Source organism: Lipotes vexillifer, unplaced genomic scaffold (assembly GCF_000442215.2).
Source record: "Lipotes vexillifer unplaced genomic scaffold, Lipotes_vexillifer_v1.1 scaffold459, whole genome shotgun sequence".
Classification (NCBI taxonomy): Eukaryota; Metazoa; Chordata; class Mammalia; order Artiodactyla; family Lipotidae; genus Lipotes; species Lipotes vexillifer.
In genome coordinates this window covers 1,853,148-1,874,723 of record NW_006769874.1, presented here as the reverse complement: position 1 = coordinate 1,874,723, position 21,576 = coordinate 1,853,148, and the positions used below count along the sequence as shown (strand labels likewise).

General features: G+C 62.2%; 1 protein-coding gene across 1 annotated transcript in view; it reads left to right on the top strand.

Moving 5' to 3' along the window:
- Positions 1 to 2,063, top strand: part of FRMD1 (FERM domain containing 1) — a 14,716-nt gene extending 12,653 nt beyond the window's left edge. Inside the window, exons 8-10 of the mRNA XM_007445937.1 lie at positions 756 to 930; positions 1,496 to 1,861; positions 1,963 to 2,063. Of these exons, the coding sequence (XP_007445999.1) occupies positions 756 to 930; positions 1,496 to 1,861; positions 1,963 to 2,063 (642 nt within the window). The remainder of the gene's footprint in view (positions 1 to 755; positions 931 to 1,495; positions 1,862 to 1,962) is intronic.
- Positions 2,064 to 21,576: the final 19,513 nt, after the last annotated feature.

Below are 21,576 nucleotides of genomic sequence, written 5' to 3'. Positions count from 1 at the left end.
CCCTCCCCATCCCCCTCCTCTTTCTCCTTAACGCCCCTCCCCTCCCCCACGGGGGCTGGCCTTGCTGCTTCCCTCTGGCTGCCTCTGTGCACGCGGCCCTGCTGTCTCGCAGGAGGTGAACCGTGCTCCACAGCTGCTCTACGACTTCCCCTGGCGCCACATCGGGAAGCTGGCCTTTCTGGTGCGTGTCTGATGGGGTCAGGGCTGGGGGCGGGGGTGTCTTAGCCCCCAGGAGCCCAGAGGAGCCTGGCAGACGCTTGTCCTTCAGGACGTTGACCAGGCGTGCCATGGCCCACGAGGTGCAGGCACAGCCCGAGGCCTGGGGAGTGTCCCGCGTGGGGACGGCTCCACCCCTGGAAGTGCCCTCCTGCCAGGCTGGGTGTCCTGGCTCTCATCACCAGGAAGACTTCTGGCTCCTTGGTGGGGACAATAAAGGGGGGCAAGGAGGAGGCCGCAGATGCGCTCCATCCAGACGCCCTGGGCCGGGCCTGGCACTGGGCGGGTGGCAGGGACGTTGGGCCCTGGGTGCAGGCTGGACTCGAGGGCCCAACACAGCCATGGGCCCACGGGGTCCGCCTCCCCCAGCCCAGCACGGTGGGCGCCGGGTTACAGCTGCCCTGAGGCCCCTCCCCCACCCGCACCCCCAGGAGAAATCTGGTGGCAGGACAGAAACAGGGGAGCCCCCTGCAGAGGGCCTGGCTGATGCTGTCCTCTGGCTTTCTTGGTACGTCACATCGCGTCTCTTCTCTGCTCAGGGCAAGAAGTTTGAGCTCTGGCCGGACGGGCTGCCCGCGGCCCGGAAGCTAGTGTACCGCACTGGCTGTTCCCGGCGCTCCCGCCACCTGCTGCACCTGCTCAGCACCAGCCACCAGCTGCACCTGACCCTGCAGCCCGCGCTGCAGCAGCTGCGGCAGCTGGAGGAGGCCCAAGGTGGGGCCGTCCCCTCTGCGCACCCCTCCTCTGCGGTCTAGGCCAGACGCTGGGTGCGGCAGCCGGCATCACACCCTGTTTTCCCAGCGGGGGTGTTGGCAAGGGGTTGGTGGCGACCCCACTCCTCCAGCTCTCCTGGGGCCTGATTCTAAAGATGGGGGCCAGGGGGAAGCGAGGCAAGGGCTGCAGTAACCCCCAGACGGCTCCTGGAGGCCCTGGCAACGCACGCATGTGTGTGCGAGCATGGAGTGCCTGTGTGCACATGTGTGCACGCCTGCTTGCGGGGGCTGCTTGGGGTCCCTCTCACTGAGACCTGGGAGCCCTAGGGCCATGAGCACAAGGGCGAGTGTTAGGAGTTTACCGGCTGCCGGTGACAGATCCCACCTGGGGGCCTGGGCTATGACAGCGGACACTCGGGGCCCTGATCTCCGGGTGGCACTTCCCTCCCCCGACTCTGCATCTTCCGGGGCCTGGCGGTGGGCTGGCCCCCTGGGCCTCTGTCAGCCACCTGCGGCTCCGCCTCCAGCGCTGTTCTTACACCGGCACCTCCCCTCCCCCCGCACAGAGAAGTGCTACCGGGAGTCCTGCGTCAGCGACGAGCTGGAGCTGGAGCTGGGCCCGGCCAGCAGGGCGCCCCCCGGCTCCCCTGGCAGCGGGGACAATAGGGACGGAGGCTGGCATCCCCCGCACCGCCTCTTACTCCTCTCGTCTGGCAGCCACTGCAGCTCCCACTCATCGGGCATCGAGGCCGACTCCCAGCTGGCAGGGCCCGTGGAGCCCGGGGAGATGTCGGTGGATGAGCCTGTCGTCGGGGCTGCAGCGCTCCACGGGGAGGAGCTGCCCAGCAGCTCCAGCACCAGCCAGAGCAGCCGTGGCACAGTTGGTGGCGGCAGAGGTGGGCCTGCGGGCGACACCCGGGACCAGGGGGAAGGTGAGTGTGCTGCTTGGCTAGACACCGGCTGGGTCACCGCTGTGGGTGCCGGGAGAGGCTGGGGTGCTCGTGACCCTGATTCTGGGGACCTTGTTACGCAGGGGCCCCTCCACCACAGGGCCTGGGACCAGAGAAGGGAGGACAGGGCCCTCCCTGCAAGACGTGGTGGCTGGTGGTCCTTCAGTCCCCCTGCCGCTGGTAACCCCTAGGGAGCCTGGCCTGGCCAGCGTCCCTCATGTAAGATCCCATCGGAAAGCATTCAGCCAGGTTTCTCTCTTGCTACCCACGGGGTCAGTAGAAGTCACATGACAGTCGGCCACTTATGAGCCATTCTAGGACCAAGCACCCACCCAGCTTAGCATGAGCTCCTTGTCCCCACAGATGCTTCCACAGTAGGTCTGAGAGTGGGGGCCCTGAAGTGGTTCCTTGTCACCCCAGGAAGGTTACACAGGCTCTGCTATTCCCTGAGCACCTGCAGCGTCTTTGAGTGGATGCAATGGGTAATCGTGGGGACCAGCCTCAGGGCCTGGCCACCCAGGTCCACCTAGGGTCACCCAAGGTTATGCAAGTTCACCCAGCATCACCCAAGGCCACCCAGAGTCATTCAGGGTCACCTAAGTTCACCCAGAATCATTCAGGATCACCCAGTGCTACCCAGGGTCACCTAGAGTCACCCAGGGTCACCTAGGGCCAACCGGAGTCATTCAGGGTTACCCAAGGTCAGCCAAGATCACACAGTGTCAGGTGGTTTTGGTCAACCTGCCGTGTCCACCTTTACATTCTGAGCGATAAAGGACAGATCGGTCTCCATCTCTGAGGTTTTGCCCAAGTGTGTGGTCTGCAATCTGGTATGAGCAATAATAATGATAAGATGGTGTTTGCCCAGTAAGCGCCTGCTTTGATTAGACATCAGAGCACTTGGACAACTAAAGCAGCCCGGTGCGGAAGGACAGGGCAGTGTGAGTTGGGGGGGGGGGGGGGGCACAGAAGCTGCCCGTGAGTCCGGGGGCAGGGCGGTGGGGAAGGCGGAAGGAACCTGGACATCCTTAGCGACGCCCCCAGCTGCCGCATTAGTCTCGGCACATGGTGGAAACATCCTTATGGTTGAAGCCCCCTCTGCTGGGTTTTCTGATTCTGAGACCAGAGCATCCTGATGGCCACAGGCTGAGAAACCAGGCCTGCCCTCATGGTCCCGTGCTGGTACCCCTGATCCCCGCTCTGTCCTCGCTGGGGACGTGCGGTCCTGCTACCTTGCTGATTAAACCATGGGGTTGGCGGGGGAGCCGGGGGGGGGGGGGGGAGGCGGGGAGTGGGTGGGGTCCTGGGGGACCCTGCGGGGAGAAGGCTGGGACAGGCGGGGACCACCTAAGGGGAGGAGCCCGGGTCGCCCACGGAAACCATCGCTCCTCGAAAGGGCTCTGACACGTCACGTGGAGAAGACACGTGATAGTCGGGGGTTCCAGATGACCTGCAGGGAGGAGGCCAAGGTCACAGCCCACCTCTCTGTGACCCCGAGGCCTGAGAGGAGGGGTGCGGGAACCATAGAGGCACCCAGTCTCATCTCAGAGTTTGGGGCCCTGGGGTGGGCTGCCCTTTGTAGGGAGCAGGCAGGTGTCCCCGGGCCCTGCTCACGTGCCCTCGCCCTCCTCGCAGCCTCTCCCCAGCAGCCCTTGGCCGCGGTGCGGGTCACGCTGGTGAGCACGAGGGGCCCGAGCGCTGAGGCCCTGCACCAGGTAGGTCCCCACGTGGGCCAGGTGGCCTCTCCCTGCTCTGCATCGCGCCCCGTCAGGTCAGGGGCTCTAGGCCAGCCCGAGGGTCCCCGGGAGACTCGTCGGGCAGTGGGGGACCGGTGAGGCTTTAGGGAGTGTAGCGGATCAGGAGCTGGGTCTCCTGGGCCTCCGGCCTCCGCGGCTGAGAGTTCTCAGCTGAGAGTTCGGCCTGCCGTCCACCGGCCCCGCCCCCTTCCCAGGCGGTGGGCGGTGTGAACAAGGCCCGCACAGCTTGGGCCCCAGGAGTGCGGGGCCCTGGGGGGCTGCGCCCCGGCCCCCAGGAGCAGGAGGGAGGCCAAAGCCAGTGGCCCTGGGAGGTGGAGCAGAGGAAGGGGTGGCTGGAGGCGCCGGGCCTTGCTTAGGGCGGACCTGGGGGAGCCCCAGTGGGCGGGTGGTGACCCTGGAAAGAGAGTGAATGTTAAGGTGCGATTTGACTCAGAGGGAGGCGGGCGGGCGCGGGGGCCCGGCAGGAGGTTGGAGTTCAGCGGGGGCGAGGGCGGGAGGGGGAGAGAATGGAGGGAAGGGTGCGGCGGCTGCAGGACGGCCTCGTGGTCTCTCCCTGCAGGTGCCGGAGGCCCAGGCAGCAGCCGGCCCCGCGGCCCCGCACAGCCGCAGCGTGGACGACGCGCGCCCCGCCCCGCGCCCCGCGCCGCGCAGCTGCCCCCCCCGCCGCGCGCTGGACCCCGGGCCGAGGAGGTCCGTGAACTCCCGCTCCCTGGACCTGCTCGGAGAAGACCTGCTCCCTGAGGAGTTTGTGGTGTAGATGCCTCGGGGCACCGCTTCACCCCCGCAGGGCCCCGTCCGCGCCGCACGGCTCCGCCCACTTGGGACTCTGTCCCTGCAGCGCCGCTCCATCCACGCGGGGCTCCGTCCATCTCTCCATCCACGTCTCGCCGGCCCTCTCTGCCCTGGAGGCTCCCACCTCCGACCGCCAGGCTGAACGGGGCCTCTGGCACCGCCCCTTTTACCTGGCGGCTTTGCACCTTCACCTGTCTGAGGGGTGGAGCCAGCTCTGTCACGCCTGGAGGTGCCGACGAGGTCTCACTTTCCCTTCTGCTTGGAGTATGGCCGTCCGGAGCATCTTCCTCGGCAGAAGCCGAGGTCCGCGGCTCCAGTCTCTAAGCAGTGGCGCGTGGGCCGTGCTGCCTCTAACGCTCGAAGGAAGGTGTCTCAGCTCAGGGGTCCCCAACCGCCCAGCCTTGGCCTGTTTGGAGCCGGGCCGCACAGCATGCCCTCCGGAGCTCGCATTACCACCTGAACCATCATTCCCCCCACCCCCACCCGCCATCCCGCCTGTGGAAAGATTGTCTTCCACCAAACCGGTCCCTCATGCCAAAAAGTTTGGGGACCAATGTCCTAGCTGCTCGCGGACATTGGAGAGACCTCTGGGGTTCCCCTGCCACCAACTCCTCGATGGATGGTGAGACCAAGAACAGCAAGCTTCCCGGGAGTCCGTGAGCTCACAGTCACCATCGTTGTCACTGCACTGGCCACAGGTTCCCCAGACTACCCTCTCTGCAGCCCCTGCTGTTCACAGCGCTGGGCCCACTGGACAGAGGCGCCTCTGTGAGCCATGGGCCCAGCTGCGTCACCCCAGACCCTCAGCTGAGCCCACCTTGTCTGCCGTGTGTACACAGAGGCACCGGGCCTGGAACCGAACCGCACAGCCACGTGGACACTGGTCCCGTGGAGCTGGTGGCAGGAAGTGGGAGGGGCAGGCTAAGGAGGAAGCCATGATCTACTCTTGACTCACAGAAGGAAGGCTCCAGAAGAAAGCCTGCCAGCGCAGAGCCTGAGTTTTCTCCTTCCCATCGCAAGTCAGGCTCTGAAGGTGGTCCTTCCCCACCTCCTGCCCCAGTATCCACCCAGCCCGGAGGGCGTCTGGGCACCAGGGAGCCGTGGCATCTAGTCAGCACTGGTCACCCCCCCGCCCACCGGCCATTCATTGCCCCTGCCCCCTCCCCGAGTCAGAAGACTGGATGGGAGGTGGGGACAGGGATGGGGTCGGACCGCCAACCCCCCTCGTCTGGGGCAGGAGACCCCTTCCGAGCTTCGCCACCTCTCCAGCTGGCAGCTCCACAAGTGGCTGAATGGCTGAGTGGAGTTTCACAGCGATTTCTGGAAAAGCATATTGAGGGACTTTGACCTTCGCTGGGGGCCGTACTGGCCGGTGATTAAGAGGCCGGTGAGCAGGCCGAGTGTCCCACTTGGGGCTGGACCCTCCGGGGTCGGGGCGCCCAGAGGGTGGGCTGTAGTTAACGCTGTGCTTTCCTGTCCAAGTCACGGCAGCTGCCCCAGGGCTGAGACATGGCTCCCACCGCGCCTACGTGCAGGGGGCCTTCTCGAACCGTCCACCTTATGGACAGTGCAGAGTGGCTGTGCTGAGCCCAGACGGCGGAGGGAGCTGGCCTCAGGCTGGCGCTCTGTGTCCCCAGAGGGAAAGGCAGGGCTGGTGCCGTGTCTCACCCATCTCCTGACCCCAGCTGGGCCCTGCATTCCTTGCTCTGGAACAGGTGGGACTCCACCACCCTCCCAGCCTGAGGCTGGTGACAGGCACGTGGCGTGGTGTGGCTTAATTCACCTGTGCGTCCCTCTGGCCCTCCCCCCCTTGCACACCTGCTGCCCTCTGTCTGGATGCACTGACCTGTGTGTCACTGTCAGACAGTCCCAGGCGCTGTGCCCGAGACACCATCGTCCCGTCCCTGTTCTGCTCACGCCTTGAGGACCCAAGGGCCATGTTTTGGGGACAGGATGGAGCCTGAGCCCAGGGGGCGGTGTCTGCAGCCTGGCCTTAACCGGGCCTCTTGGTCCTTCCCGTGAAAGGAAATCGCGCTCGTGTGCACACCGCGCATGTGTAATGAAGAGCTGCACACACGTCCGTGTGTCTGCACCTGGGCAGCCTGCGCCGGGGGCGGGGCGCCGGGAGGCTGGGCGGTGCGGCCACACTGAGTACTAGATTCTCGCGGTGAGAGTTCCTGGACACCGAGAACTTCACCTCGTGAAGAACCACGGTGTCCTAGCACTGCGTGGACGGAGGAGCTTGGAGGAGAGACCAGCCCCCCGCCCTTGGAGTTCATATTTGTCTAAGTCGTTTTTCCAAGAAGCATGGTGGGGGCGGCTGAAGGGCGATGGTGCCATGGGGCACGGGCCGGCAGGGTGGCCAGGGGTCGGTCGAGGTGGCCTCATCTGCTCAGTCTTTCCCTCATTAAGCAGATGTCACCGAGTCAGGTCACGTGCCAGCACTGGGTGGACGCCAGACGGGGTCAGCACCCCCCAGCACGGAGCGCGGTGAGGGCCAGGGTCGGCCGTGGTAGTGCTGGACCTCCCGGGCCGCTCTTCAGAGTCCCCTGTGCAGGAGGTGCCCACATGCCCAGCTGGGCCGCCCCAAAACAGGGCTCCAGAGGACACCTAGCCTGTGGCCACAAGAGCAGGCAGCGAGGGAGGTGTGGTCAGGGCCCTGGAGGACAGGGATGGGCATCCAGAGCTGTTGCGGGCCTGAGCCCCTGCTTTTCCGTGAGTTTCCGAGGTCACACTGAGTCGGGTCCCCATGGGTAAGAACTGAGGCTGCATCTGCCCTGGTCTAGGGTCCTTTAAAGGAACTTTTGGGAGCAAGAGCCCAGCCTAACGGACTGCTTTGCGGTCCCACACACACCCATACGTGTGCACACGCAAGCACACGCGTGCACACGAACGTGGGCAGAAGTGGTGAGTGGGCGCGGAGCGGTGGAGGGAAGCTTTCACCGGGTGCCCACTCGGAGCCCCTCGCGGGGACTCGGAGCTCCGGCGTCTGAGCGCCCGCTCCCGCCCCCGCGCCCGCGCGTCCCGCGACTGCCACGAGAGGGCGCCGGCGGCGCGCTGTGGCTCCGGGGCGGCAGGGACCTGGAGGCATCCCGCCCGCGCGGCTCAGGGGCGGCTCTGGAAGGCGGGGGCGTGGCCTCGGGGTTGGGCCCGTTGGGGGCGGGGCCGCTCAGGCTGCGTGGCTTCCGACCTCGAACGCGGGCTGCGCCTGCGTCTGTCACCCCTGATCCGACCCACCCCGACTTGAGGGTGGCCGGCGCCACGGGCCGAGGGAGGCTGCGCGCAGCCCCTGTGTCCTTGGCGGAAGAGGCGGCAGGGACCGCTGGCTGACCCCGGAAACCACCAGAGCTCTGTTCCTATTTCTGCGCTCCCTCTGGGCCTTGCGGAGACGCGGCAAACGGCCGCGTGTCCGCTCAGCACCGGGGCTCCGCGGTGGTGGGCAAGCGCAGGACGGTCAGGGGCCACGCGGCCCCGCGCCCCGGTCTCCAGCCCCGCCCCCTACGGCCTCCCTCCCCGTCCCGCCGGCCCGGAGGCCGCGAAGGTCGGCAGCGGGGGCCCCTCCCCAGGCCAGGAAGGAGGCTTCTCTGCAGCGGCGGGAAAGCCGTCTCTTCATCTTGCGTGGGGTGGGACCCAAGGCCTTTCGGGCAAGGCAGATGCTGCAGACGCCCCGGAAAATGGGTGTTAGCCAGCAGGGGACCGGCAGTTTGTGAGGGCTCACTCAGGACTGACCCACCTTCGCCCCGGGGGTCGTGGGGCCCCCAGGGCTGCGGGGGGCGCCCCGACACGTCTCCCTCCACACTCGTCAGGGCTGAGAGGCAAGACCCTCAGGTTCCCTCTGGACGCTGGAGGGCGGGCGGGCGGGCAGATGGCTCAGGAACGAGTAGGCCGGACATGACCACCGGCTCCCCGTGAGGCCAGAGGTCACGCTAGCAGGTCCAGTTCCCGAGAACCCCGAGGGCTTGTTCAGGGCCAGCCACCCACTGCTGGGCCCTGGGAACCTGCATGTCGACCAGCGTGGCCCATCTGCCCCGGGGAATCTGGGGCCAGAGAAGCACCGCAGCCTAACCTGGCGGCAGGTATTTGGGGGCCTCACTCTCTCGGTCACGGGCCAAGACTCCAGGGTACGTGTCCACCCGGCCACCTCCGCTCTGTGAAGCCTTCTCTGCCCTCTGGCCCTGGCTCCCTCTTGGGAGACAGAATCCGTATTCAGGGTGTCCTTTCTCCAGAAAAGCCTGATGCCCCAAGAAGGGCTGCATGGGCTTTGAGACTCGGAAGAGAGGACCGCATCCCTCAGCTGTGTCCGGAGACCCTGGGGGCAGGCCCCGCCCGGGGCTCCTGCGGTGGGGACTCTGCGGCCCAGGCACGGAGGAGACGGGCCTCTTTACTGCGCCAGGCAGGGCGAGCTGACCGCCAAGCCATGAGCATTGGGCTTCGGGCCCCATCGGCATGTTCACATGGTGACACTGTTTGGAAAAATTTGCAGGACTGGGACTTTTTAACCGTCAGTGGTTAAGCTGACTGTCCCTCCACCCACCGTGCACCCCGTCACCCTCCCCGTGGGCGGAGCCGGCGGGTACTCGGGGCCCAGCCAAGGGGGAAGTGGGGTTTGGTGGGAGATACCCGCGGGGTTCACAGTCACGGACAGCTAGACGGGGACAGCAGTGGCCTGCGGGAGGACCCCTGCAGTCAGAGGTCACGTCTCGTGGGGACCTTGACCCCCCAGTGCCGGAAGCACGCGGCAGCAAAGCTGGCACCGCGGGAGCGGGGGCGGCAGGGAGGCCCACGGCTCACAGACCTCCCAGGCCCTCCCGTGGCTGTGAAGGGAGAAAGCTGCAGACACCAGCGTCGGGGGAAACCGGGAGAAAGCAGGGTGACTTCCTCGGTCAAGGACGTGGTCGAGGATGCAGCCAGGAAAGGCTGCGGGTGCTGTCGGATGACGTGGTGGAAGTGTCTCGCGGAGTTCTGTGGTTCTCAGTGCTCTTCACCTGCTTTTGAAAAGTTTAGAAGTTGGGACTTGATGGTGTTGAAGTTTTTCTCTAGGTATCTGTCTGCTACCTACTTTCTCTAGGTATCTGTCTGCTACTTACTTTCTCTAGGTATCTGTCTGCTACCTACTTTAGAGTGCAGCACCTTATTTTTTTTACCTTGCGGGAGGGTCCCCATCACCGTCAGTTTATATAAGATTCAGGCCTCAGGCCCAGCCCACCCAGGCCTGCCAGGGGCTCTGCCCGAGGACCTCTGGTCAAAGACGGGAACGTGTCCCAGCGCCCCCTCTGCTCTCTGCCTCCTCCCGGGGGGCGTGGGGCTCCCGTGAATGCAAACCCAGCTTTCCTCCGAGAGCAGATGTAGGAACACGTTAATCGTTAATACACCTCGGCCACCTGAAAAGGCCACTGCCCCCCGGGAATCTCGTGGGCATGGCTGGAGGCTTTGAGGGGGCGGGGGGCAGCCAGCAGAGGGACGTGCGGGGTGGATGTAGCACAAGGGCTTGGGCTGCCCACGCGGGCAGCTCGGCCTGGCGATGGGCTGGCAAGTCCGGGAAGCAGGTTCCCCAAAGTGGCAACAAGTCCCCAAAGCAGTTATTTGACAAAACTTGGGGACGGCCAGCTCCCTCCCTCAGCTGTCCTTGTACGAGGCCTGTCCCGGGACAGCAGGGCGGCGGCACCTGGGTCTACCTGAGAGGTTCTGGTCCACACACCTGCCCCTGCTGCCGCTGTGTGGACGGGGGCGCAGACATGGGGGTCACATCTAACCCCCGACTGGTTATGGAGTCTTCGAGGGCGGGGCTTTGCCCCATGTACGGAACAGCCCGGTGCTCCCACAGGGCGCGGCGTCGTGCAGGGGGCTTCCCAGGGGTGGCCCCGTGACTGAGTGAGCGAGTGGACATGGGCAACACGCCCGATGCAGGTGCCCAGGGCGCCCAGGGGGCGGTGCCGGCTCCCTCTGGGCCCCACGAGCCCTGCCTCCGGCCCAGCCCGGGCCTCCCCCGGGAGGGAGGGTGTGGGCAGCTGCCCGCGTGCCTGGACCGCGGGAGCCCCTGGAAGCCGGACGGCGTGCTGGCGCCCCACAGGGACGCCACGGTGAGCCTGAGACCCCACGTCTGCTTCCTCCGCAAATGAAGTGTTTTCTGTTTCTGCCGACAGCACAGAGTCAGAGAGCTGTTCTGTGCTCTGTCCTGAGGCTGGCCAGTGGCCACTCTGAGGGCTGGGACGTCGTCGGCCACGACGACGTGCTGGCACAGCCCTGGTCGGCCCCCAGGACCCCTGCCCTTGGCCTGTGGCAGCTCTCACCCCTCCTCCGCATGCCCCTGTCCCTGTCTGTCAGGGTGTGGCCCGCTGTTCCAACCGTGAGGCTCGTGGTGGCCCAGGCCTGGGCGACCAGTGACTGTCTCAAGGGACGTCCTCAGCGGGCGTCCAGCGCGGCAGGCAGCGTCTCCCGGGTGCTGTTCTCGCTGCAGGAGGACACGGGGCCGTGGGGGGACAGGGGAGGTGGAGCAGGGAGAACTGGTCACACGCACGGAAGAGAGGTGGGGCGCTGCACCCGCCACAGCTGGTGTCACCTGCTTCTCCCCAAAGAACGGCCAAGCGGGGGCAGTGGGCACGTGGGCCCGGGGGACGAACAGAGACACGATCTGATGGTCACGCAGAGCCTGGCCCAGGACCCAGTGCCTAGAGCAGCGGCCACTGTCCCTGAGGGCAGAGCCCGTCTCACGCAGCCAGGCACCGCGGGAGCGTGGTGGGCAGCTCCTCTGGCCCCGCAGCCCTCAGGGCTGTGGCCTTTCCCTGGCTCTCGGGCCACCTGTGTCCCCAGGCTCCCTCTTCTCTGCTGAAATAGACGCAGGAGCTGACGGCGGTCCTGCCCAGCTGCGGCGGTCCGCGCCTGTCCTGTGGAGAAACTCGGTTACTGCTGTCCTGCTGTATTAAGGCTTCAAATCCACCCCAAAAGGCCTCGTCCAGCTAACGGGATTCCTAAGCTTGGCAAGCAGGTGAGGGGCAGTTTGAGAACGGAGCTCGCTGCAGTCGCATCCACCTGCTTTCGGGCCAGCCCTTTAAGCCCTTGGGGGGGCGACTCAGCGCCGTGGCAGTCTCAGGTTGTCACCACGACGGGGCTGGGCGTCCTAGGATTACGCAGTGCGCAGACGGTCCTGTTCCGCGAACACGTCCCTCACACCCGCAGGATCCGCCGACACGCCGACGGGCACTCCCAGGTGAGGACTGTGCGTGCGCTGAGCCTGGGCCCCCCCCTGCTTCCCGCCACGTCACACAGGATTGGGGCTGCTGCTTTAACGCCCCTCTTCGCAGGAACGCCAAAGTCACGTGAGTCAAGGGAAGCTGACACTGATTTGTTTGTCACGTTAGGGAGTTTTCACCATTTTAGAAGATTCTACCTCCACTGGCTACGCTACTCACGATATCTGAGCTGTGAATATGAAACACCTGTGTGCTCTGCTGCTTCCATAGCTGACACGTTCGTGCAGGCGTCACACACAAATGGGTCCACTTAGCCCTTCTGTTTAAGTCGTCTGCCATCTCTCTGCTGATCCATCTATCATGGATCTAATTGTGTGGTTGATGGTGTGTGATTCCTCCATGCAGCACTGTTCCCGCCCCCAGCGCTGGCCCCTCGGGTCCCCAGGGAGCCGTGTCCCGGTGGCTGGGACGCGGGGAGCACCTACGGCTCCTGCATCGCGTGGCTGCCTCTCCTCCTGTCGTGGGCACCTAGAAGGCACGCTTGGGAGGTGGGTGCCCTGGGGGGGTGCAGAGTGCCCAGCCCGAGACACTGGCGGCCACTGTGGAGTGGAGGCCCTCCTTTGGGCTGGGACCAGTGTGTCCCCTCCTTCCTGGCTGTGCCTGGGCGCTGACCCGGACCCACTGCGACCCACTCCCTGAGCTGTGCACAAAATCTCTGCCAGGGTCCTCAGCTTTTCACTTCGTCTTTGGGTGTTATCGCTTTCATTTCCGCGTGTAGAAAAGATCTAAACCATTCTGATCTAAATCAGAATGCACATCTTCCGCGCGGCTCTGGGATTCCTCTTGCCCGGAGCGTGGCAGCCCTTGCGGGGTCTTCCCACCCGGGCACCCCCCTCTCCCACTCATCTTCCTCCCTCCCCGACAGGGCCAGGCCAGGGCCAGGCCTCACGGACCAGGCTCCCGGAGGCTGGGGTCACGCCCTCTGTGAGACCGGTGACCAGACCCTGGTCCTCTCTCGGGGACGCCCACGTGTTCCCTGCTGCGAAGCTATAGACTCTTGCTGCTGGGACACGGGTGACCACGCCGCACTAAGCAGCTGATGCCTCCACGCTCACCTGCCCGCCGGGCCCTGCCCCGGGCAGCTCCCTCCCGGGCACCGTCCTCTCTGGGCACGTGCCAAACCCTTGGAGCAATGGGGTGATGTGGGGAGAGCCACATGGACGGTCCACCCTTGTGGACGGCCCTCCGCAGCCTGGTGGGCCTGTAGCAATGCTCAGATGCTCTGAGAAGCAGAGGGAAGTCCGTTACTGCACTGACACCCGCTCAGCCACCGGCGGGGACAGGGCTGCACCTGTCCCAGGAGGGATGTGGGGACAGCCAGGACCACAGCCAGGAACAACGACGGGGTGTGTTTCCCACGTTCGCAGCTGCCGGGCTCCAGGGGGGTAAAGCTGCCCCGCAGTTCTGTCCACAGGCCCTAGGGCTGAGGGCCGCGGTCCCCCCTCGAGTCTGCATCATGCTCGGCCCCCTGACATGGGCTCGAGCAGGTCCTTTCGAGGGGGAATAAGGACACACAGTCACCTGCTCTTTGCGGGGTGCGTGCACCTGGCACCCTGTTAGACCCCATCTGTGCCAAACGAGGGGACAGGTTCCCCGGCCCTCCTGCTGGCAGCCAGCCAGCCCCTGGGACCCACCCGTGAGCCCCGCCCAAGTCCTCCCCCCCAAAGGCGGCTCCTCGGATGCACCTGCCTCCCCCAGCCTCCTGCTGCCCAGTGATCTGTCCAGACGTGGGCCGGCTTTACAGGCTTCAAATTCAGCGTGTTTATTTTCACAGCACACGCATTATAGGTAATGCCAGGAAGCACATTTTAAGGGAGAAAAGCCCATTACCGCATCCACCTCTCCTTCACCTGCGTTTTCTGGGGGCTGGACGTCCTCGCTCCGCTTGCAGCGCTGGCTCGGGCTCCAAGCCCCAGGCTCTGCAGAGTCCCAGCCACGTGCCTCTGGCCTGGGCCACACCCACGATCGCCCATAACTTTGCATCACCTCCTTGAAAAAAGAAATGACAACACGCAGTTGGAAAGATTCTAATGCAAAAGTGGCATCTCTAAAGTCCTGCGAAGCCCAGGTCGCGGCCATACCCGCCGTCTCCGTACGCACCGGCTCAGGAGGGGTGAGCCCGGCCCCCAGCAGCGCCAGCCCAGGCGCCCCAGGGGCTCCCCGCGGAGTGCCCCTGCAGCTTAGGGGGCAGAGGCCCCCGGCTGCGCCTGGCGAAGCCGGGCTCCCGCTTTGTGCTTCGCGGGGCCCTCGGCCTCCTCCGGGCCCTTGGCAAGGAGCACCGGGGCTTCTCCCCACAGTGGAATCCAGCTCTTGCTTTCCTCAAAGGCCAGCAGTAGGGTGAACAGTTTGGGAGGACGACCAAAGAGAGGGGAAGGGCGGGCGCGGAGGGGACGCGAGGCAGAAACAGCAGCCCGGCCATGGGGACGAGAGTGTGGGCTGCGGGCACCCGGCCTGCATCCCCTCCCCCTCAGCCATGCGTGTCCTGGGCTAAGCGCCGGCCCTGGGAGCAGCCCCCCTCCCATCCTGTGGACAGAGCGAGAGGGAGACCCCAAGACCAGGGACAGAAAGAGCCCTGGAGCATCACCTCAGTCATCCCAGGACGGGCTGCAGCTCCAAACAGAGCAATCTGTCCCCGTCCCCTGCGTTTCTACCCCTCCCCTGTGTGTTTCCATCCCCCTGCCCCATGTTATCCCCCATGGCAGGGGCTCCGTTAGCCTCCCATGACCGGTGTCTCCCAAGGAAAGACAAGCCACTTAACTGTTGTCAAATTCGGTAGGAGACGCTGGGGGTGCCCACCCTGCCCCTCCCGTCCCGAGCTCCCTGCTGGGTGGGCGGCCTGAGCTAGGCCGGGGGTGCCTTGAGGAAAGTCTGACAGAGAAGCTCAGCTCAGGAACCTGCCTGCTGGTGCAGGACAGAGCCCCCATCGAGTTCCCCCCTATCGGCTCGGAGCTTGAGCTGGTGAGGGCCAACGTCGTCAGGTCCTCTCGATCCCCAAACCCACAGCCTGATGCTTCAGCAGCCCCAAGGGTCGCCCACACTTCTAATTCAATTCGGGTCTCTGGCACCTGCAACCAGGAGTCCAGCCTCCACGTGGCCAGCCAGTGCACACAGCCCAGAGCAGGGGTGTCCATGCAGGTGCAGTGCAGTCCCGCAGCTCAGAGACCCCCTGTGTGTGCCACACCCCTAGGAACTTGGAACCCAGCAGAGGGGCTGGTGGTGCCCACACTCCACAAACCACCCAGGGCCAGACAACACTGAGAACAGTGACAGTGTTCTCAACAGCACTGCAAATCCTGAGGAAGGACCGGCAGTGACCCCGAGAGCTGGGAAGCCCCCGAGGAGGTGTGGCCGGGAGGGGCGAGCCTGGGGTGAGGGGCAGGGGGGCAGCAGTTCCCCTCTTTGGGGCACCGATGGGGACGGCAGTGCCAAGCGCATCCTGGAGCGGGTGGGTGAGCCTGCTGTTCCTGTTGGGACGTGGCCTCTGCCCGCCGACAGCACCCCCAGGACGTCTGCGAGGGCCGCCAGGCTCCGGTTGATGCACGAGGTCCCCCTCAGGGCTGATCCCGTCGCTCCAGATACCCTGGCAAAGTGCAGAGACCCCGCCACACACAGGATTTACATGAATTCAGGGCGACATCAAGATGAATCAGAAAAGCAAAACGGAGGCTTTTCGGGAAGAGCGAGTGGAAGAGACCCTGCGCCCCCTTGGGGTCCGCCTCTGACAGCCACGCAGCGCCAGAAGGGGCAACTGTTAGGGGGACCGGGCTCCTCTCCGCACAGGTTGCCCGCGGGGTGCAGCGTTTGGATTGACACGCAGGGTCTCGCTGCTGAGACGGCACCAGGAGGATGGGGCTGGGATTTAGAGGGCTCCTGGGAAGGCACAGCGGGCCTGGGACACCCGTCCGCTCATGGTCAGGAGCCCTCGTCCCCAGGCCACCCAGGGGAAGGCTTCCCGCTCTCACCCGTGTGCTTGCTGCCCGCCAGGCCCACGAGCCGCAGCTTGGCGCGCATAAGCTCCCCGTGGCCGGCGGGGCCCAGGGACCACCGCCCGAGTCCTTGGGTCCTCGGCGACACAGAAGCGGTTCTGCGGGACGTGCTCGGCCTCCTCCCGGTGGCCGGCAACCAGGGCGCGGGGCAGAGGAGCTCCGTGGGCAGTGACCAACTTGACCGCGGGTCTGCTGCTGGGGAGTGACAAGTGACAGGAGACGGTCCCCAAGCTCCCCTCAGCCTCCCACCCGCTGAGGCCCCTCCAGCTCCGTCCCAGAGGCCAACACCTCGCACAGAGCAAGACCCTGGTTGGCTTCATCCCTTCCTCTTAAAGGCTGACAGAAAGGGGCCCAGTGACCCTGAGGGGATCCTCTGGGTAAAATAGGAAAGAACAGGCAGGAGAGAGCATTTTTCACTGTTGAAAGCTGAACAAATGCCTAAGTAGTTCCAAGAAAATGAGCTAAGGTTTCTTAGAAAGACTTGGTAATGACATTAATTAAAATCCCAGCCGAAAAATCTATCACCTTATAGAAACAAATACTACAATCTCTGTTTTAATAAAACACCACAGACACTCTGAGAAAGTCTCCTTCGTGTAGATGGTACACATCAGTTTCATCGTGTGTGATTCCTAAACAGACTTTTTTAAAAGGTTTTTTTAAAAAACCTAAATAGTGTATCCCTATGTGGAAAGCAAAGAAAACACACTTAAGTTTAGAAAGAACATCAAAACGACTCTGGGCCCACTGCCTGGGAGTGCCCAGCCTTTTCGTCTGTGGACCAGACTTGTGGGCACGAACAGCCAGGGCTCCCTCGGCAGCACTGTCCACCCGGCCCTCCTTGGGGGCAAGGTCGGTCCTAGGACTGGTTAGTGCGGGTCCAGCTGGCGGGCAGTTAGTAATCCGGGCATCGTCTTCCCCTCTCTGCCCCCTTGCCTGGGCCATGAGTTTCAAGTGACCTAGAGACAAGATGGGTCAGGAACATAGCCCACACTGGCCTGAGACTGGGGTGAGGATGCCCTTTCTAGGGTGAACCCCCTGGGCCCAGGGCTTCTCTGTGATCTTTGTTGCTGAGTGTAGGCCCTAGACCAGTAGGTCTCCATGGCGGCTCTGGGTCCGTGAGCTTGGAGAAATGCACATCCCTCGGCCTCGCCCCAGCCGTGGGGCTGCGATCACGGTGTGGGGTGAGGGGGTGTCTGTGTTTCCACAAACCCCGCAGGTGACCCCATGTGCGCTCCCCTAGACGTACTGACCAATGATGACCTACAGACCCTGGCGACGCGTGCATTATTTTCTTACACAACTGGAATCATTTTATATACTGGTGTGTAACTTTCTAAGCCCAAATCACAATTACAGCGTCATTCATGATGAATGCATCACATTCCAAGGTAAAAATATGCCATTTCCTTCTTATTTAACAAACGCTCCCCTTCCTCCCACCCCACCCCCCCTTTCTTCTCAGCCTGGGGTCCCTGTGGCTCTTGGGTTTGGGTTCCAGACCCTCCGAATATGTGGCTGCACTTCCTTCTCAGGGCTCTGTGCGATGCCCAGAGCCTACAGGTGCGCGGATTCTGTCCTTCGCACGTGACTTTCTATTACAGGCAGCTGACGGGGCGCAGGCGGCGGCTCGCCGCTGCCGCGGGGGAAGCGGCTGTGATAGAGGCACCGCGGTCAGCCGGTGAGATCCGGAGAAGTCGGCAGGCGCTGCGGTGGCCGCCTGCGCGGCCGAGCTGCGGACCCCGCCACGAGCGTCACGAGCCCCACCGCACTGCGGGCGGACCCCGAGGGTGCCCAGAGCACACGAACGTCCCCGAGGGACCGGGGAGGCCCGCCTGCACGTCAACCTCTAACTCTCCGCACAGAGACCTCGCATACAAGCTAAGCGTACCCAGCTCAAGAAAGCAGCACATCTTAGACAAAATTAACATCATAACTCAGATTTTTACTGTTATGAGGCCCAACTGACTCATTGTGCCTCTAACTGCTGCACCCTGAAATAATCAGCTGTTTTGGAACCAAATGGAGGTTCCCAGTCTTTTCAACATCAAGCTTTCTTTTAGGTACGGCGCCCTCAAGAGCCTCCAGACTTTAAGATACTTTGTCTATCAAATCAAATTTATGAAATAAAAATTTAATTTACTTTCCTATTTTAATTCATGAGATATGACAGCTCCGTAGAACGTTTGATCTGCAGGAGACAATATTTTGATCATGTTGTCTATTAGTCAAAAGCTGACAGTTTTGGACAACTTGTGTAAACTTACCGTGATTTCCTTTAGGCTTTTTCAAGTCTTAGAAATAACTTGCAGACCCTTCCCTCGATAACTTCGGGACCGCAGGACACGGGCAGCGCGACGCTGGCCCCTATGCCTTGTCCTCCCTGTGTGGTCAGTCAGGTGACCCCCTGCTTGGAGCAAAGCTGATTCATGAACACGGTTAAGAATGCAGAGCTCTGGGGCTCCCCCGGCGGCGCAGCGCTTGAGCGTCCGCCTGCCGCTGCGGGGGCCGCGGGTTCGCGCCCCGGTCCGGGAAGATCCCACGTGCCGCGGAGCGGCTGGGCCCGTGAGCCGTGGCCGCTGAGCCTGCGCGTCCGGAGCCTGTTGCTCCGCAACGGGAGAGGCCACGACAGCGAGAGGCCCGCGTACCGCAAATTGTTTTAATTTACAAATAAAACCCCTTAAAAAGAATTTTCTTTCTTTTATGTGTTTGTGGATTAAAAAAAAAAAAAAAAAAAAAGAAGACGACGGCGGTCGTGTGAGGCTCAGGGGGAGGATTCTCTAACTCCCCACTATTCTGGCCCCGTTTCTGACCTGGGTTCTTCTTTCTATCGCCTCATCTCTGTTTCTGGGCCTTGAAAGTATGCTTAGCAGGAAGGTAAGTTACCGGTCAATGCTTTGATACCTGGCACCAGCCATGCTGCTTCCACTGGTCTGGACGGTTGTGAGCGTTACCAGCACACCTGGTAACCTGATAACCTGCTACCGCTCGGAGCAGGCGCTTTAAATGTGGGTAAAACATGAGGGCCGGGGAGACGGGGGGAGCGCTTCTCCCCAGGACCCCTCTCCGTGGCGGACACAGCACCATCCTCTCACCCACTACCTGTCTCTCCCGTGTCTCTCTTCCATGACATCCAGGAAAGCCACATGCTGCTGCAGCAGTCCTGCCACATCATTCCATGCTGCTACCGAACTTCCAGCAAGCATGGCTGTGGCCAGCTGAGGAGTCCCTGCAGAGGGACCAGGTGACACCCTTGGCAAGTGCCAGCGGCTCTGCAGAGAAGTTCTGACTCACACCGAAGCCTCTGTCTCTTGAACCTGAAACGGAACCAAACGTTTCACGTGGTGCCGTGTCCCCAGAGGAGGGCTTCATCCCTAAATGAGTGACCCCTGTGTCTGGGAGGGCTGCTCTGTTGCCCACAAGCGTCCTGCCCGTGGAACTCAGGTCTGGCCCTCTGCCTTCTCGGGCCGACGAGACAGGCAGGGTCCCCCGGGCTGGCCTCGTCCAGGCCTTCTCCATGCGCTCTGGTGGCCATGCTGAGCACAGGCCTCGACGGCCCTGTGGCCTCAGGGACTTTCAGGATGCCTGTTACCGCAGCAGCAGCTCACCAGTGCTGACGGGTTTGATCTCCTAGGAAACGATCTGATTCTGAAAATCACAGAGACAATTGGAGAACAAGAACTACCAAAAATTGGGGATTATTTCACTGAGGTTTTTTTTCAGAAGGGGTTATTGTAGAAGAAAATTAACAAATACATCTTTCACGCGCGCTAATAATGAAAGAATATTGGTTTGAAGGGGAACCAAAATATCAGGCTTTTCTGGGACTTCTTACGTTTTGGCTCTGATTTTAAGACACAAAAGGACGACATAAGAAGATATGGAGACAAAACCCGAATTCCAGGGGTTATAGGAGCACAGAGGGCCAGCGGGCTCCGCTGAACACCTGCTGCAGGAGACACCTTCCCTCCAGGGGCTGACAGGCTCTGGGGACATATGGCGCGCACGTGGGGTGAGCCACAGCTCTTAGGAAACGGTGAACAAAACTGAAGATGAGCTGGGGCTTCCTTGGCAGCACAGCGGTTAGGAACCCGCCTGCCAATGCAGGGGACACGGGTTCGAGCCCTGGTCTGGGAAGATCCCACATGCTGCAGAGCAACTAAGCCTGTGCACCACAACTACTGAGCCCGTGTGCCACAACTGCTGAGCCTGCACGCCACAACTACTGAGGCTGCACGCCACAACTACTGAGCCTGAGAGCCACAATTACTGAGCCCACGCACTTAGAGCCTGTGCTCCACAACAAGAGAAGCCTCTGCCATGAGAAGCCTGTGCACCGCAACCAAGAGTAGCCCCCACTCGCCACAACTAGAGAAAGCCTGCGCACAGCAATGAAGACCCAATGCAGCAAAAAATGAATGAATTAATTAATTAGTTAATTTTTTTTTTAAGGTGAAGATGAGTATCTCACACCGGGACTCCCCAAGGGCGGGAGGTCAGTGACCAACAGGAGGAGACATTGGCACCATGGCCTCCTGGATCACACGAGGCAACTGTTACTGGTTTTTTCTAGCAGTGACTGTAGTGGGAAAATCGTGACAACAGCAGGGGACGTGTCTCTGTGGCTCCTGGGGCCGCGTTAGTGGCACAGGAGACTCTTCAACGCACATTCGCTGTCACCCCACAAACAGGACCAGGTGTGTCTGCTCTTCCCAGGCAGGGAGCAAGGGCAAGCCCACGGGTGTTCACTCTGTCCCCTCCCCTCTCTGTCTTGCACCCTCCACCCTCCCTTGACCGGGGAAGCCGTCTAACTAGAGATATCCTCCAGAAGTGTTGTCTCACGGACAGAATTTCGACATAAATGTGTCATAAGCATTTCTAGCATTTGTGGTAATAATGCCCAGAAGTGAACGCTCGGCAGTTCTGAACGTGTCCTGCTAGAGGATGGGACGTGGTCTCCCACACACTGTCACTCTCACCACCCGCGTCTATTGTATCTCTGTTCATCCTCACTGCCCGCCCGGTACCTGAAGAGTCTTCCAGCGGCTCTGGGGATGATGCCCGAGTCGCCGAAGGATTCCGACAGTGGGGACGGCTCCTCCCTGGAACGCGGGCCCAGCGTGGTGAAGCTCTTCCCACTTCCTGTCTGTCCGTAAGCCATGATGCAAACATTGTACCTAAAACGCAAGCCAGACTTCAGGACAGAAAGACACACAGTGGGCCTAGTGTCATGACTGGACTCTGAGACGAGTGCCACGTGGACGAAGACCTGTACACACTTCCCTTTGAATCCTCTGTCCTCCGTTCCCGAGAAACCGGGCCTTCGTTTAACTACAACTGTCTTTTGCATAATCCAACCTTGTGGTTATTTGGTTACACATTGGATTAAATCATATTCACGTTTACACATGCACAGGCAGCTCAGCGATACCTGCTTCTCGCAGGTGTCTCCACAGTTCCTCGTGGGAGACCACAGCTGGCACTGGTGCCCTCAGAGCCTACCCGAGGGTGCCATCCTGAGCCAGACCCTCCTCCTAAATTCCACTCATTCGAACTTCTGGAGTTGCCTGAAGTAAGCTCATCTTCATAAAATCAGGCTAACTAAAATGTGTATGAAACAATATAAAAGTTTGCATGTTTTCTTTCGATGTCCTAAAAATATTTTTCCCCATTACATTTATGATTGCCAGCATTGCTGACTACAGTTAAACTTAAGGTTGTGAAGTGTTCTTATACTTTGTTTCTCCAAGGGCCTTGGGGTTTTCATTTCAGCCGGACGGTGCCGACACCCTCTCAGTGCCAGGCCGGCCTGCCCACCACAGTCCTACAGTCTGGGGTTATTTTGGAGCAGCTTTTACTCCACAGAAGAAAAGAACAATCGGAGGATCCATAAGTTTTCTTCCATTTGTGCT